Raw genomic sequence first — 16,356 nt, forward strand, 5'->3', positions numbered from 1 at the left:
TGCTGGCTCCATGAGATACTACTGGCGAAACAGGAGGACGTGCTGTGCTGTGGTTCTGCTGCAGCGAGTGGGGGAAGTTGCATTAAAAAAACCCCACCAAACAGAGCGGAAAAGCTTAGCTTTCAGTTGGTGTCGAGTTTATCTTCCACCGTCAGACCTCCAGCTTTGTTTTATGCTTCTGTTGTGTTGGTACAATTGATGAGTCCTAGCCCCATATACAGAGATCTGTGTGCAGCAATTATCTTCACTTGGCAGCTGCTCCGGGTGCTGTTTGAGAAGCAGTGTTGAGCAGCACAGCCGATATCTTCTGAGAGGTACAAAACAGAAACGGAGAGAGGCCATCGGAGAGAGGCCAACAAACAGGCGGTGGTGCGCTGCTCTTCAGGAGAGTGACAAAAACAGTTTTGAGGACTTGAATCCATGCGGCTCCTCTCCTGTAGGCAATAGGACCTTGTCAGCCATGCAGTGCTCAGCACGCGGGCTTAACAGCGGAGCTATGTTCATCTCCCAAGTGTTCATCCCGCTTCCCACGGTCTTCCTAGAAAAGAGAGTTTGTGTGAGGTGGAAGCCATTCTTTGCTGGTTTTACCCCAGTGTCTGTTACAACGCTGGTCCCACACAGGTTGGTGAGAACACTGCATCGCTGAGAGAGTTTTGGAGCATTGTGTAATTAAACTTCAACTTTTTCCCCTTCCTAAACATCTTTCTAAACTTGGTGGCAGGCTGGGCTCTGGGGTGAGTGCAGAGGAAGATTCCTCTAAGGAAGTTTCCTCTCGCAGACTTTTTGAGCTGTGGTAGGAGGATGACTAACTGCGGGTACACCCAGACGTTTCCCTTTGGACACACCTAAACACACACTTTCCAAGAAGAGGATCATGCCACCTTCTAGTATGGGCGGAGAGAAAATTTAAAGGGAGACAGGACTGCTGGGTCTTGATGTCCATAACACCATCTCTCCCGATGCCCCAGTGCAGAATTTTAACACAGCACTGTCCTGGGGTGATTAATGCTGTACTGCTAAATGACGTTTCTTCATTTCTTTGTCTTCTGTCAGCAGATGTGTGTTATTTGTAGACAGCAGAGGCTGTTGCCTATTTTTACACTCAATTAAATTGTAACTTCATCGCTGGGGCCTCTCCTGCAAGAACTACGAGTCAGGCAATGATCCAGGCTGATTAATTATCAGCTTAATGTCTTTGGCAGAGGCCTTTTGGTGCTGTTGTGGAGCACGGTCAGGGTACTGCTGCACTTTGTGATGAGAGGAAAAGTTAGGGGGTTGCCTCTGTGCTGTTCCCTTCGTTGAGCTTGTTTAGTGACAGGATTAGCCTTGGCTGCACAGACTGGCACATGTAAGAGGTCCAGAGTAAATTGTCTGTAGCGCTTCTTGGACATAAACCTCTGCAGAAATACAACAAACTGTAATATTATTCTTGTTTCTGATGTGGAAATGAGTGGGTTGGGCATTTTGTTTCTTTTCAGAGAGATTGGTAGCCTGCAAAATTTGGCTTGCAGTATTTTTTCCTTGTTTTGTTAATGAAAAAAATCATAAATACTGTGGAAGGATAAAAATAGAAAAGAAACAGTTTTTGCTGCTGAATCAGCTTGAGAAAAGTCCATCAGTCTGTTTGTTTGAGAAACAAGAATTCTCTTTAGACAGTTGTATCCATTGTAAGCTACTGGCTGAAGGCTTTTTCCAAACAAGAGCTTGTTTCCGGGGCCCTTCCTGAGATAAATGTTTAGTCTTGGTAGCAGAATTCCTCCAAATCTGTTTCTGGTATGTAGGTCTTGAAATGCTGAAGTTGCAAATGTGGAAGTTGTGTCATCCCCGCTACAGGCGTCTGCAATCTGAAAATCCACTTGCTAAATGTTCTTCTGCAGTGGGTATGCACGCAGGAGGGTGGAGAGTGCTTCCTAGTAAGGCTTCGGTGGTCAGAGGGTGCTGTTGCCCATGAAAGGTTGGGGGAGCCACCGACTTCTCTCCTAGAAGCCTTTCAGGCATTGCCCTCTTATCTCTTCACCGTCTGCTGGTGGAATAAAACCATCAACCACAAGGTCACTTTGTTGCTGGGGAAGTCGAGCAGAGCATCTCCCTTGCCTGTGTAGGGCCTTGTTTAACCCTAGTCACTGTACACGCTGGCTGCCAAAAATCAATGACTTGCTTGATGATGTTTGTTTGCAGAGTCTTTAAATAACATACAGTGGAAAAAACAAACTGTACAGTGTACATTAGTTGTTGGCTAATAACTTATTACAAACATCTTTTGGACTTAGTTTGTGTAAGCTAAACTTCCTCTTCATTTTCTATGTAAGTAATACTATATTAAGCTTCCCCAAGCCCTGCTGGTACTATACATATTAATGTGTAGAGGTGCTGAGCTGCAATGATCACAGCATGGTTAAACAACAAGTGTCTATGAGAAACGTTGCTGTGGCGGTGATGAACTTGGCATGGGCTGCAAAAACCACTTCAGAGGCTTCCTCCGTGCCCAGCAGTTGCCCTGTAGTGAGTTCCATGGCCTGCTGCCCCGCCGTCGTTCCCTGGGCAGCTGCACTGCACTTCTGCTGTGTCCTCGCATCTCCTGGTACATCCGTGGCTGGAGTTCCTGGAGAAGTGAGAGGCCTGGGTGTCTTTCATGAACCTTGACTTTCCACTGTTCTTGCTGAGGACAGCAGGAGCTGGTGGGCTTTGAATGCTTCTGAAAACTTTCTCCCGGCGCTTTCACGTGCAAAGCTTGTCATGATGCCTGGGGTTTTCTTCTTGTGCTGCTTCCCCACGCTAGTGCTTTTAACCACAGACTGGTTTCCCACTTCAGCTGAAGCATGTGTGAAAGTGGATGACTTAACGTGTGCCGCTTTTAAATGCGGAGATTGGAAGGGCCTGTTCAAAGCAGTACTTGTCGTGCAAGGAAATGCAACAAACGCCGCCTTGAAGTATTACAGAAAACTGCTTTTTGGACAAACAAGGGGGCTTCAAAAAGCTCAGCTGGGCTCGGCAGTGAGGACAGCTGTGAGAGCCGGGGACAGCTAGCCCTGGGATCTGGCGAACACTCAAACCAGGGGGCCACATGAGTGAGGCCGCTGGGCTGGCCGGTGCCTCATGCCCCTCTGGGGAAGGTGGCCCGTGCAGCTGTAGCTCCAGTCTCTCAAATCACAGGTAGTTCAGCTTCCTCCCCTCTTCCCCCCTTCCTCCAACCAGTCTTCCAGCAAGCATCTGGAAACTCTGATTTCACGTTGTGAGGTTAAAAGAGGACTTGAAGAGAGATGATGGGAGGTGTTGAGGACTCGAGGCGTTGACAAAGGCAGTCAATTTTGTACAGGCTTGATGGGAGGTAGAGTCCTGTGGGCAGACCAAAATGAAAGGGGCTGAGAGCAGACAGTGGAGAGCGCTTGGAAACTAAAAGGTAGGTAGGGTGGATGCTGGGGCTTTTTGAAATTGCAGTCAGGCTGGGAAGAGGAATCAGGCAGGCAGGTGTCTAAACAGCCTGTAAGTAAAGGCATGCTGCCCTGGAGCTATGGAAATGGAGCGAAGTCTCTTCCTCTGCCGCTGCTTTCAGAGCCTCTCCACTCACCAGGTAATTACTGCCTGTGCTTGTCCAGGACTGGAGTGATTTCCAGCACACGGGCTTTCATGTAGTAGGTCTGCTTCTGTCTGACTTGTGTTTCGACAAGAGGATTGAGTCACGTTCACCCTTCTGGGTCTACTCAGGGTTGAAGCATCTGGCTGTTTTCATGTTTGTTCTCTGCTAGTGGTTTGGCAGCTCTGCTAAACAAGTGCCACGCTGGTGTCAGTGTGCGTGTTGCACAGCCACCAAGGTTCCTGATGCGGTTCCATGGTGCTGAGTGTCTGTGGGGCGCTTCTCCACAGTACCCTGTGCTCGTACCATGGATACACGGCCTTGTCCATGCTTCTAAGACCAGAGAGGCAGTGGAGGTGATCAGTTCAGGCTGGAGGTAGACTCAAGGTTGTACAAAGCATCGCTGAGCAGCACCTGTAGTAAACTTAGGAAGATGAGCATTTGACCTGGACTTTGCTGGTGTTGACCTCCGTGATAATCCAGAAAGCTTTAGCCACCCGATAATAGCGCACTGTTAATGCACGTGTAGAAATTGGTTGGCCAATGTTGTGGTTTTGACCTGAGATCTCTCCTTTTTGCCCTCAAACCAGCAGTGAATCTCTTCAGCGCTTTACAGCTGTGGGTCCCAAAGTTGTGCTGTTCTTATCTCTCTGTGCAGACTAGCGCTGTTTATGTGGGCATAGCTGTTATAAAGGGCCGAGTTAAATGTGGAAATGATTAAGGCTCTAAGATAGTAGTGTGCCAGCTTCTGCGTTGCATGCCGCAATTAATCCTAAAAGCCAGAAAGGAACATGACGATCCAAGCCGCAATACAGGAGATCTGCTTGGTTAAAGATGCACGCTCAGTAAAGGAATAATATGCTTAAATACCTGGCACTTCCAAAGTTAGCAATCTTCCAGGAGTTAGCCTATAATGAAGGTTTTTACCCTCTCTTCAGCCTGAATCATAATAGAGCACAGTTTAGCTGTTTAAAAGGAAATGCAGCTGTTGTAAAGTGTGTGAAATATTTCAATGCATAAATCTTTTATTTTTCTATATTCTATTTCCCCAGGAACTGGCAAACTCTGTCTACTTGGTTATGGAGGTGAGTGTGTCTTTTTTTCTTTTTTTCTTCTTTCCCTCCCTTTTTCTTCTTTTTTTTTTTTTTAATTTTTTAAACTTGTTTTAAGCAGATCAGCTTGTTACACAAGTAGTGCTTTCTGCTCGCAGTCTCACCTGTGACGCTGTAGCTAATCTAATCTGCAGCTGCATGCCTTTGAGAACTGGAGCACTGTGGGTGAAAATAGCAGCCAGGGGGATTTTTCATATTGCTGCTGTCAGAAGGTCGTGCTGACACCGGTTTAATAAGACACATGCCTTACCTCAAGGGTCAGATGGATGTTACTGCGTAGTATCTGCTTTAAAGATACACGAAAGAGAATTTTCTCGGCACAGCCTACCTGTAAAGCTCTTGAATGTTTTCTTTCCTCTGCAGTCTTTACTCTGAGGTCTTGTTGACTTTCCTTCATGATGTGGAACATGATGTGGGGAATTTCAGTTTTCAGCTGTGGCTTTCCCAGGCTTCCCTCAACCAGCTTTCTGGTGGTGTCACCGGTGGTGACCCTTCTGCTTTGTTCTGGTTTTATCTTTCTCTCTGATGTGCATGTACACAGATGTGCACATGCATAAAAGCTACTTAATGCTGGTGTATCATAATGCAACATAATGTTTAGGGGAAATGGGACAGAAGAAGAACCTACAGGAATGGGGTTTTCCCTGCCAACTTCTGAATAAATATTTTGACATGTGTGATTATTTATGTTTAAATACTATGATAAGCCTGCCATCCTTGTTAAGTTTATTGTTTTTCTTTTTAATCTTTGGTTTGCATTGCATTAACTGACCTTTCTGTTCTGTTTGCAGTACTGTAATGGTGGTGACCTGGCAGACTATCTTCACAGTAAGTAGAACAATATGGAGAATATCCTCTGTATTCAGAAGAAAACACTGACTGTTTTAGCTCATTTAAAGTTGCTGGGGTTTGTGGAAGATCTAAGCAAGCAGATCGTATATCTTTTTTTTTAAGTCCGGCAAAATAAGCAGCGTATCACTACTCCTCTTCTAAGAGGTTCACCCTTGGTAATAATTTGAAAACTGAGAATCCATGACAATAAAAGCTAGTCTTGTAGTCTTTCCTATGTAGGTCAGTGGTGACTGTTGTCAGTAGTTATGTATTTTATATAGATTAAACATATTTTAACACTGCTAGGGACATGGTTTGTCTTTTTCTTGGTCATGGAAAAAAGCTGTTTATACTGACGTCTTGCAGTTCTGCAGGATTGGATTAAAAAAAGATCCCAAGAGTATATTTCACTTTCTTTAAGTTTGCCCCTAAGGGTGTCCCCACATCTAGGACAGAACACATTTCTTACTTCAGTGCATCGAGGGTGACTCTAGTGTAGCCAGCAGTGTTGGGAGGGTGATGAAAACTGCAAACTTCAGGGTCTCTTGGAGAATATAGCGCAAGTATCCAACTGTGGTGCCTTGAAGAAACTTTTGCTGAGACTGAAGTGTGCGTTTGCCCTCAAACCAAATGAAACATGCTTTGCATGTTTGCCAGCAGTATCTCTGGCACTCGGGCTTCAATCTCCCTAGCTATTTTTCAGTGCACTGCACGGGTACAGGATCCTGGCGTGTGAAAATCACATTGCACACGGGTACCTAAGCGGTAGGAGGATAAGATGTTGAACAAGTTGCTTAGCTGCAGTCAGACACAGCACTTGTTTTCTGTTGGCCTGACTGTATTATTTTTTTTTTCTTTAAAGTAGCTTTCTTGTTGTTTTGCATGTTAACTAGAAGATTACTAAATGTGAAGAGACAACTTTAATCTCATTTCTTGTGTGGCTTTGGGTCATGGTTAAACAAAGTTTGTTCACGTTGTTCAAATTAAAAGCTAGTCAGCTGGATAATACTTCAGGCTCCTTATATGAGGTACATGATGCCTGGAAATGGCAAAAATTGAAGGATTAAAAGCTAAATTTACATTTGCCCTACAGCTAGTGTTGGTATCCCTAGAATGATTATTTGGGGCTTGATGCTTCTATGTTGCACTCTGTTCATACAGGGTAATGAATTATGTTTGTGGACTTGAAGGATTTAGTACTTGGAGGAAAATGAAGGAATATTCTGCCTTTCATGTGTTTTGTCTGTTTAAAATGTACATGAGAGAGAAGTGACAGGCATTTGTGTTTTAAAATCCAGGTTTAGTGTGCTTTGTCTTAGATAAGTGATGATGTTTTGCATCTGTTGGGTATTGCCGTGCTTTAAAAGGAGCATCTTTGGTTGTGAAATGCTGTTTTGAATACTATGTGAAAATGGTTTTGTATTTGATACCTTCTTTCTTGAGTACAAGTGCAAATTTTAATAACAAAATGCTTTTAAAAAATAGTCAAACTTCAGTTTTAGAAGTGCATGGGCTTTGAAAGCTAAAGGTTTTAGCTTTCATGCACGTGAAATGAACCTTGATGTTAAAGTGCTGAGCTGTGCAGTCATGTTGACAAAGCTGCATATGTAAACAAGAACACAGCTTCTGGCCAAATGATTTATAGAAACATGGGTTTATAGAAAATCTTCCTGTTCATACTACTGCTTCTATGTGTCCATTGTCATCTTTTCCCTTCTACCACCCCCCCCCAAAAAAAGTGTCCGTGCAATTAGCTAGGCTATTAATACAGCTCACTTAGTTATCAAATGAAACTACTCAGGAAATTGGTGGCTAGTTTGAGAAAGTGACGATGAATTTTATTTTCCAAATAAAATTCAGTTTTACCCCAGTTTGGTTTGAGTGCTGCCTGGGGTAAAGTTTGATCCTCCTTGGCCTGAGTTAATTTGAAAAAGTTAACCTTTAGCTCTGTTTTTAGCAATGAAATATTTCACCTTGACAACTGTAAAAAGCAGCTGTTGTGACTGGGAAATTGTTGCTTATTTTTATTTTAACTCTTAACATCTGTGTACTGGTTGCCAGTAAAGAAAACCCAGCAGGCAGAGATTTCCAGAGGGAGCAGTCAGTAGGGGCCTGCAGCAAGAGAAGTTAGTTACTCCCGTCACTGCAGCAGAGATCTGGGTCTTCCGGATCCCAGAGCATAGATACAAGTGTCAGCTTTTGCATCACGTGGCTTTTTCTGTTCCACCACACGCTTCTTTGGGGAATCTCCTCTCCCAGCTTCTGCAGGCACTCGAGGTGCTTTTGACAATAATGATTTTTTTTTTTCTTGAAAGCTCATCTTGGAAAGTTCAGATTTCTTCCAGGGTGTTTCACTGGTACACAGGAGACTGATCTCTATCGAGCGGTTATTGTGCTGCTTCAGTTATTTTAATAATTGCATGAGGGTATTTAATTGCAACGTCTACTTTCCCACTGACTCCTCAGACGTTTTTGCTGGTACTTCCTGTAACACTTATGCAAGCTGTGCATGCAAATCCCCTGTTTCTCATTGAACGAGATGCTTGTAAGCTTCCCAATCCATTCTGCCCTCTAATTACAAGCATTAGGCAATATGGTAATTCTGCGTTGAATCCAAAGGCACTCTAATTTTCCTTGTCTTCATAACTGGAAGACGTGCGTATGTGCACGTTTGAATGCAATATATGTTTCGGCTGTGTTACGCTGTTGGTCAGCCCCATCTCTTCAATACAACCCAAGGTTGTGTGTGTTCTGCCAAGCACAACGTCTGTGGTGGTGTTCTTTAATGGTACAATGCGATTTCCCTTCTGATAGATCTCTGTGGATGCTGCTTTCATTTAAAGCCCATCACAGGGGATGTTTTGAGCTGAGAGTGGCAGGTTGCTGCTGCGTGTGGTAGAGCTGTGGGAAGCGTGACAGAAGCGACCATCCTCAGTACAGGAATAACTGGAATTCAGTGGCCTCGGGTACTCAGGAGGTCAGAGCAGTCTGATCTAAAATTTCTTCTTAAATTTGCTGTGAATTGGCATTGAGACAGGCTGTTATGTACAGTTCATGAGTGCGTATTCAGGACCTTTCTTAAAGCTGCTTCTTGGGGAGCACATCGGCCACACATTGCATGGGTGGAGCTGAGGGAGTTACAAGATGGGCCCCCAAATAAATCAGCTTGGTCTTGCAGACTTCAGCATGATTTGGATTGAGCATGTTAGAGATACTCCTGGCACCTGTGGGTAAGAGGAGAAGTTCTTTTTCCTAAATAACTTTTCCAAAATGATGTTGTCATGTAACATCAGTGGGTGTGCTCCAATGCATCTACCCTTGGATCAGCTGACAAGGGCTGTTTACTGTGGTTTACGTGCTGGGCTGAACATCTCGGCGCAGGCTGACCAGGGCTCTTTTTAGGTGGTTTCATTCTTTTCCTATGTCTTGAGAGCTACGAGACATGCAGACCCCGCACTGACCTGCAGTAAATATTTGCTCTGATCTACTGACCTGTGTAGCCACTGTTCCAAGGCAGTAAGCTGAGTACCTCGTCACTGAAGTGGAGGCCATGAAAATAAATACAGGGATATTATTACTTCTCAGTAATGGCAAAGTAAGGGTTGTGAAACAGCATGCTCTGCAAGAATGTGTTGCTCACCACAGACATCCACGGGGATGCCCAGACTTTAGTGTGGGCTTAGTGTTTTGCCAGCAGTTTTCTGGTGAAGATGAGAATGGCCACTTTTTACAGGGACAGAAGTAAAAGTTCCCTATTTGGGATGTAGCAAAAAAAAAAAAGTTGTTTTGTTCTCCATGTCTTTTTTTTTTTGTGTGTGTGTGGCATAGAAATTGAAAGAGTCTTCTGTATCAGATGGTAGCTGGTCTAGAAGATCTTTTGTGGACCAGTATCCTGAAGTGGCTGAAAATGTCAGTTGTATTTATGTCTGTCCTTCAGTTGGAGATTGCTGCTGTCACTTGGTAGACTGATGGGCTGGGTAGGAGAGATAAGGACTCTTGTTTTTCTGTGTTACGGTGTGTCTGTTAATGGAGGGAAGTAAAGGGTATGCCCCTACACTGCCCAAGTGACTGACTGTCCCTTCTCTGTTACTGACAGCAGCATCTCAATTTCACAGTCCTACCTTGCTGCACTACCTGGATTCGTGATATTTAATGCTGCCAGAGGATCCAGCTGTCCTCTGTCTAATTTTGCTGCTCTGCAGCGTGCTAGCTCCACTAAGCCACAGAAGATGCACTAGGAGAATCTGTCTGCAGGCTCAGGACACTGGCTTAAATCTGTGCGTGTCAGGAAAACACCTTTGCAGGGCTGAGAGCTCCGCACAGACTTCTGAAGTGGAAAAGCTTAAATTCTGCAGAAGTTATTAGCTTAGAGGCCTTATTTTCTTTGGGTGAATGCATTTTTCTGATCTTGGTAGCAATGTTGCTTTCAGTATAAAGAATTAAGAGCCCACACTAGGAAGGCTTAGCTGGTTTGCTGAGGGATGGTGCCTTATAGCCACCAAATTATATAAAGGAGAGGGTAACGCCTTGAAGATGTGGCATGCTTTTGGAACTGCAGGTCAGAACAAAGCTCTCAACAGCACAGTTTCTCTGCTAGAGGCAGAGCGTATTTAGCCAGGAGTTTGTAATTGCCTGTTAGCTTAATAATGTTAAGAACTGCCAAGTTTCAAGTCTTGCTTCACGTTTGGGGGATGATGAGACTGCCTGTCCTTTCCTGGGCCTGAGCTGAATGGGGCAAAAAACCTTTGGAATTGCTGTTTCGTTTAAAGCTGGTGTTTTAATCATTCCTGAATAGATCTCCTTGAGTAGGAATTGCAGAAATATTGCAGAGACCTTTTATTGCAGAGAAGATTGAGCACAGCGAAGGTGCTGGACCTTTAGTAGACAGAAAATGGTACAGGTCTAAGTATGCTGACATATTTCAGCAGGAGGTCGGGGAAAGCCATGTTAAAAATGAGGCAGTGCTTTTTTCAGAAGATACCGGCGGGTTTGAAAGACTTGCATCTGAGCTGCTTCTTGATATCCTTAAAATCCCTTCACAGAACCTCTCCTTCTTGTAGAGGAGTCTCTTGAATTCCAGCTGAGTGCCAGTTCATGAGGAAAAAGGGCCAGTGAGGGGAGCGAAACTCTATATACATGTGCGCTGGTCTCACGTGTAGGAGTCTAGGACCAGCTGATAGCCGTGGTGACATTTCAGCTCTGCTTGTGCCACCTTCTAGAACAGTGAGGTTTGGGAGCAGTGGTAGTTTATTTTCTGTTCCAAGTGCTGTTTAATTTATCTGTGTCCTTTGCTGTTTCCCATGCATGTATTTTAAAAGTTAGATTTTTTTTTTAATTTCCTGTGTTGTGTTAAAGCTGTGTGCAACCTCATCTGTGTTTTCATAAGGATTCCTCCCTTCTAGCTGACTAGGTAGAGTAGCATTTGGAAGCTCCTGCCAGCTTGTTTTAATGTCTTACTAGAGAACAGCTGCAAAAACACTAATGAAGTCCCAAGTAATTTACAGGGACCTTTTGTAAAAGAAATTACTTTATTCAAGTGGAATGGTGCTTTCTTTAAGCCTGACTTGGTCGGTGGCTGACAAGGAGGCAGGCTGGTAGCACTGTTGATCCTGGGGTTTGTTCAGCAGGCTGCTCCCAGCTTTGGCAAGGGTTTCGTACGTATAGTTCTTAAAATAACGAGAGCTAACGTTGCACTGCTCTAATTAGAAGAGCTAGTTGAACATTATTTTAATCCCTTCAATGTGGATTTTCACACCACTGTTCTTGAGAAGCCCATATCTCAGGAGAGTGCAGTTCAGACCTTCCATATTTGCAGATTTTGATTACTAATTAAAAAAAAAAATGTTTATAAAAGTATTCTGAGACAGTCTTGCTGCTCTTTCCTACCTATGGATACAAGATGGAGGGTGTCAGATGACAGTTTTCGGGGCCATTTGGTAGGGATACGTTGTGAGGTATTGGACCTGATGTGATTCATCCTAACACTGGGTTTGGGATTAGAATTATCGTTTGGTCTAGTGGGTGATGTTGTACAAGGATTAGGCCCAGACTTGGACCCCATCCCAAAGTTACAGATCCTTGCTGGTCACATACCCCAGCTGACTCTGAATTTAACCCACCAACCCTTTCCCGGCCTAGGCCTTAATGATTCCTGCAGGCATAAAGCCTAATCCTAACTGCCTTTCCTCTTAGCTCCAGGGTTAGACATAGTCTTTGTGATAAAGCTCTGAATTTATTGACCATAGCTCAAGGTAGCAGCCCTCCTACTCCTTGGGCTGCAGGCCCTGCCTGGTGCTTGCCTGGATCTGGCTGGCAGCTCTTGCAGAGGGAAGCCCTAAACCTCACCAAATGTCATGTTTTGGACCCATTTGATAACCCAAATTTAGCACCCACCACTGGCCTGAGTTCCCCGTGAGAAACTCAGGGCTGAAAACAGCCCTGACCACAGAATAAGCTGGGAATGCAAATGCTCTCCCTTGTTGCCTGTAGGAATCATTCGGAAATAGCGTGTGGAGAAAAAATGCCATATGTGGAAGTAAAAAAGCCAAATTATGGTTAATTGCTGTGGAGAATCTGCCCTCTGGGCTCTTTGGAGAACTGGCATTGCAGTTTTTTCATGTGTGGTTATTTTTTTTTCCTCCTCCCTAGCTATGCGGACACTTAGTGAAGACACCATCAGGCTCTTTCTCCAGCAGATAGCAGGTGCCATGAAAATGCTGCACAGCAAAGGCATTATCCACCGGGACCTGAAACCGCAGAACATCCTCCTTTCCTATGCTGGAGGCAGGAAATCAAATCCCAACAACATTCGCATAAAGATCGGTAAGACCCCATTACAAATGTTACCCTAAGCACTCTCAGGAGAGTTTGGTGATGGAGAAGTGGCAAACCTCAATCTTTCTGTGGGGAACTGACTAGGAGAAGGAAAGAATTGCTGCAGTTTTTAAAATGCCCTAATGTTTCATCTTCCTCGCTTAGTTCTCCTGTTAGACGTAACCATCAGTTGGCTCCAAGGAGTAGGAGCAAGAGGTTTCTGCTCTGCCGGGATACAGACTAACCCAAAAGAAACTGGGCAAGCCTTGCTCAGCTTCCAAGCTGAATGGTGCCTCCCTTGGTTAAAAAACAAATACCAGCCTGCCCTAATTGGCTTGTAATTGCCAGGCTTACCAAGAAATGAGCAGCTGTTGTGACTTTTGTCTTTGGCTTTTAATAGAATTGAGGTAAATGCTGATGTCTTAAGTTAAGGGCTGAAACTAGCTGCAGTCTTGGCTGGCCTCAGAGAGCACAGCAGGAGTTGGGCACACCTGAAAGTGGGTGTTTCCACCCTCTGAACTAGAGGCAGGCTACTCAGCTGCTTCTTGAAGAAAATCACTTTTTGCACATTAGGCAAGTGGCACAGATGGACCAGTAGTTGGGATGAATGCTCCAGAAATCCAGCTACAGAGCACGCGTATCCCCTGTGGTCCCTCGGAAATGAGTGCTGGATGATATCACCCTCAACATGTGGACTTCTGATTATGTTACAGTTCATGAGCTGAATCTGACACCAATTAAACAAAACCGTTTGTTGCCTGAACCCTGCGCTGAGGAGAAAGTGTTAATGCTTTCGTTCAGCTGAGAAATGAGGTCCAGTGGAAAAATTTGAGACATCGCTGCCCGTTTGGCTGAAGTTTCACTTTTTGTGAAGTGCAGAGTTCTCTGGAAGGTGGAAGTGACTGGGAGCTGCAGGCAGGAGGGCTGTGGGCACGGCTGCTCTCGGCTGTGATGTACCTATAATGCCTCCTTCCCCCTTCCCTGAGAAGTACCTGGCCGGAGGAATGGCTAGCTGTACCAATTCATTAGTGACAGATGGCAGTGTAAACAGCTGTGTTGCTCTCCTAGCTTGAAATATCTGGTAACCTTGAGAGAGACCCTCTAAGTATCGTATGATCAGATGCTGAGTAACCTGCAGAGGTAATTCATCTTGGTATTCCTTGTCCCTGGCTTTTCTAGCCACCAGGTGAACTATGGCTCAGCTGTCTGTCTTCATGCTGGGGTTAGCGCTGTTGAAACTCTTTTAAAGGAACAGAGCAAAGCTGTTTTCAGTAGGGCTGGTCTAGAAATGAGGGTGGTGGCGAGTAGTGGTTTCTCCTGGGTGTCTGGTACTTTGCAGCCTTTTCAATTGAGGGGAACTTTCAGTTCCTCAAATTTAAAAGTTGAGATAGCAGCAGATGAACTGCCTAGTATGAACTGGCACACTCTCACTGAAGTCAGGAGAGCTTTACCATCTTCCAGCAGCTGACAAATCAGAGTGCAGGCAGATGGGTACAGGGAGAAGTGACTGTTGATCTCTGAAAAATGGATGGGAGTTAGTTCTTCTGAATACTTTTTTTTTAATGACTTGGTCTATCTTTTTCTATTGTCTGTAGTGTGCATTAATAACTAGCATGAGGATGTTACTGCTTGAAGAGAGAGCTATCAAAGTCTTGTTAAGATGGGGTACTTCACTTGCTGTGAAAATTCATGAGAAGTGAAAGTAGGGGGAATCAACTGGGAAGGTGCAGGCTCTCTGGAACTGGTGTCTGACCCTGGCCTACCTCTTTGTTTCTCTTCGTAGCTGACTTTGGGTTTGCCCGATATCTGCAGAATAATATGATGGCAGCGACATTGTGTGGTTCACCGATGTACATGGTAAGTGTGGGTTTTGCCCACAGGTTTTTCTGTATTGTTCTTGCTTTGCCCCACAGAAGCAAGGCTTTAGTTTTTGCTAGTCTTTCCCCCAAAGGTGGAATTTTACTGTCAGAAACCAGCTATTACACAGGGAGACTTCATAAAGTTCTAGCTGCTGGTAATATTGGACAACAGGTGCCTGTGTTGTCATCTAACTTTAGGGTGAGCTGTTGATAAATAAAACTGAACAAAACGAAGTATTGATTGCTGTCTGCTCCCAGAAACTGCATCTTCCAGAGGGGACCAGGGCCTCTCCACTGAAGGTATTGGGAAATGAAATCTATTTCCTCTGCCGCAAGCAAAGAAACAGCAAAAGAGAGTAAGGGCTGGGATGATATTTCACACATTGGGCTATATTTGAGGCGTTGTTTCCTTGGAGGGGAACCTCAAGTAAATCACCGCTTCAGCAGGTGCTTTTGAGACAGAGTGGTTCTACAACCTGCCATCACCTCGGGCTTTGCAGTCGTTTTTGCTAAGGCCACAGCAGCGGGAACAAAGTCCCTGTTTAACAGCAGTTTTGTAAAATCTCCAATTGTTGTTAGCTCTTTGGTCTTGCAAAATCCCTTTGGATCTATGGACCTCTGCAGGCAGAGATTTTGCCTTTCTGGCTAACTTACTCCTAAGTGTGCTTTGCTGAACAACTCAGCAGATGGGTGTAAATGGAACTCACCTGCTTCTGTTTGCAATTTGTTTTGTGCATTCCCGCAATTTGTTTTGTGCATTCCCGCAATTTGTTCTTTCACCAAACCAGCTGATTCCAGGATGACTTCTTAGCTTGTGAAACAGATGTGTTTGAAAACAAACAACAAAAAGCCAAACCAAACCAAAACCCAAAAAAACCCACACAAACAAACAAAACCCGATGCCTTTCACTCCCTTTGTACTTCCCACTCTGGGGCTAGGATGCGAGGAGGTGATCTCTTGTTTGTACTCATGGTAGCAGTCAAGATCTCAGTGTCGCATCAAGTCAGTGAAATTAAGAATGATGAAACCAGGCCAGAAATAAAAATGTCAGAGCCAGCCATGTAATAGTTCCTGGGGATGTGGGTGTCTGAGCTCAAAGTAAAAAGATGATGTGGATCAATTTAGGTTGAATTTTTTGCAAGTGCCCTGGGGGCAGTTGGCACCTAATTTTGAACATGACCTAATCCACTCTAAGTTGTGAGGTTTGGTTTTTTTTTTTTTGGTCTGTACTCTTTGGGCAGAGTTAGGCTGGACTGTGCTGCATGGCACAGGGGTGTTTGGTAGTCTGTTCCACTGTACTAACTCAAGCAAAATAGACTTCCTCTCCCTCCCTTTTTTTGAAGCCTGATGTTTATTTGAACTATGCTATATGTGAAGATGATGTAACTTTTTTTTTCTCTTGTGAGAGTTTCCTGAATTGTGTATTTTTAGTGATGCTTTTTCTTTCAGAGTTGTGAAAGTAAATGAAAACACCCAGCTTATTTTTTTGAAAGGGCTAGAGGAAGCTAGTGATGACCTTTTTCTATTTTATTTTTTTATTTTAACTCTGGACATTACAGGGAATCTTAGAATGTTTCATATTGTTCTCTGTTTACTGAAGGATTTGAAGGAAGATGAGGAGGGATGGTTCATTTGGGATTTAGGGTGTGTTTGAGGTCTGTCCCTACTGCTATTGCAGATCTTGTTTGGTAGCCCTGGGAGCATCTGCTGGCAAGGCAGGCCCTGATTCCCTGCTTTAGCTCATAGCCCATTGCTGCTTTTTTCATTTTTCTCTTTTAAAAAAAGAAAGGTGTTTTACACCAGAATGAGCTTTCTGTCTGAACCCTGATACGATCCATGTCACGTGAGACTTGAAACCTCCTTGTGTAGTTCTTGCCCTGCTTCCTTGGCTTCGTTTGGTGCCATGCCTGCTTCCCTTAGGGACAGACCTGTCCACAACTTGTTTGCTACCGTATTTTTTTTTTCATTACATGTGGCCTTTACTTCTAACAGAGTTAGAAAATTGATCCTGTTCCATGCTGGCAGCACTGCGATGAAATCTGTTGTTATAAACATGTGGGATTAGCAAACCTGCCCTTCTGTCCCTCCTCTGCTGCTGCTGCTCCTCAGGCATGTTGCCTCCTGAGCCACAGGGCTCTGGGCACCTGCACCGTCTCCAGGTTCTGG

The 16,356-nt window shown here is 44.5% G+C and overlaps 1 protein-coding gene across 5 annotated transcripts in view; it reads left to right on the top strand.

The window, feature by feature from the left end:
- ULK1 (unc-51 like autophagy activating kinase 1) overlaps window positions 1–16,356 on the top strand; it is an 80,142-nt gene that overhangs the window by 11,565 nt on the left and 52,221 nt on the right. For all 5 annotated transcript variants that reach the window (XM_075770070.1, XM_075770073.1, XM_075770074.1 and 2 more), the window contains exons 5-8: window positions 4,627–4,659; window positions 5,478–5,514; window positions 12,166–12,339; window positions 14,114–14,187. In XM_075770070.1, coding sequence (XP_075626185.1) covers window positions 4,627–4,659; window positions 5,478–5,514; window positions 12,166–12,339; window positions 14,114–14,187 — 318 coding nt within the window. The remainder of the gene's footprint in view (window positions 1–4,626; window positions 4,660–5,477; window positions 5,515–12,165; window positions 12,340–14,113; window positions 14,188–16,356) is intronic.

The sequence above is a fragment of the Balearica regulorum genome, chromosome 17 (assembly GCF_011004875.1).
Source record: "Balearica regulorum gibbericeps isolate bBalReg1 chromosome 17, bBalReg1.pri, whole genome shotgun sequence".
NCBI classification, from domain to species: Eukaryota; Metazoa; Chordata; class Aves; order Gruiformes; family Gruidae; genus Balearica; species Balearica regulorum.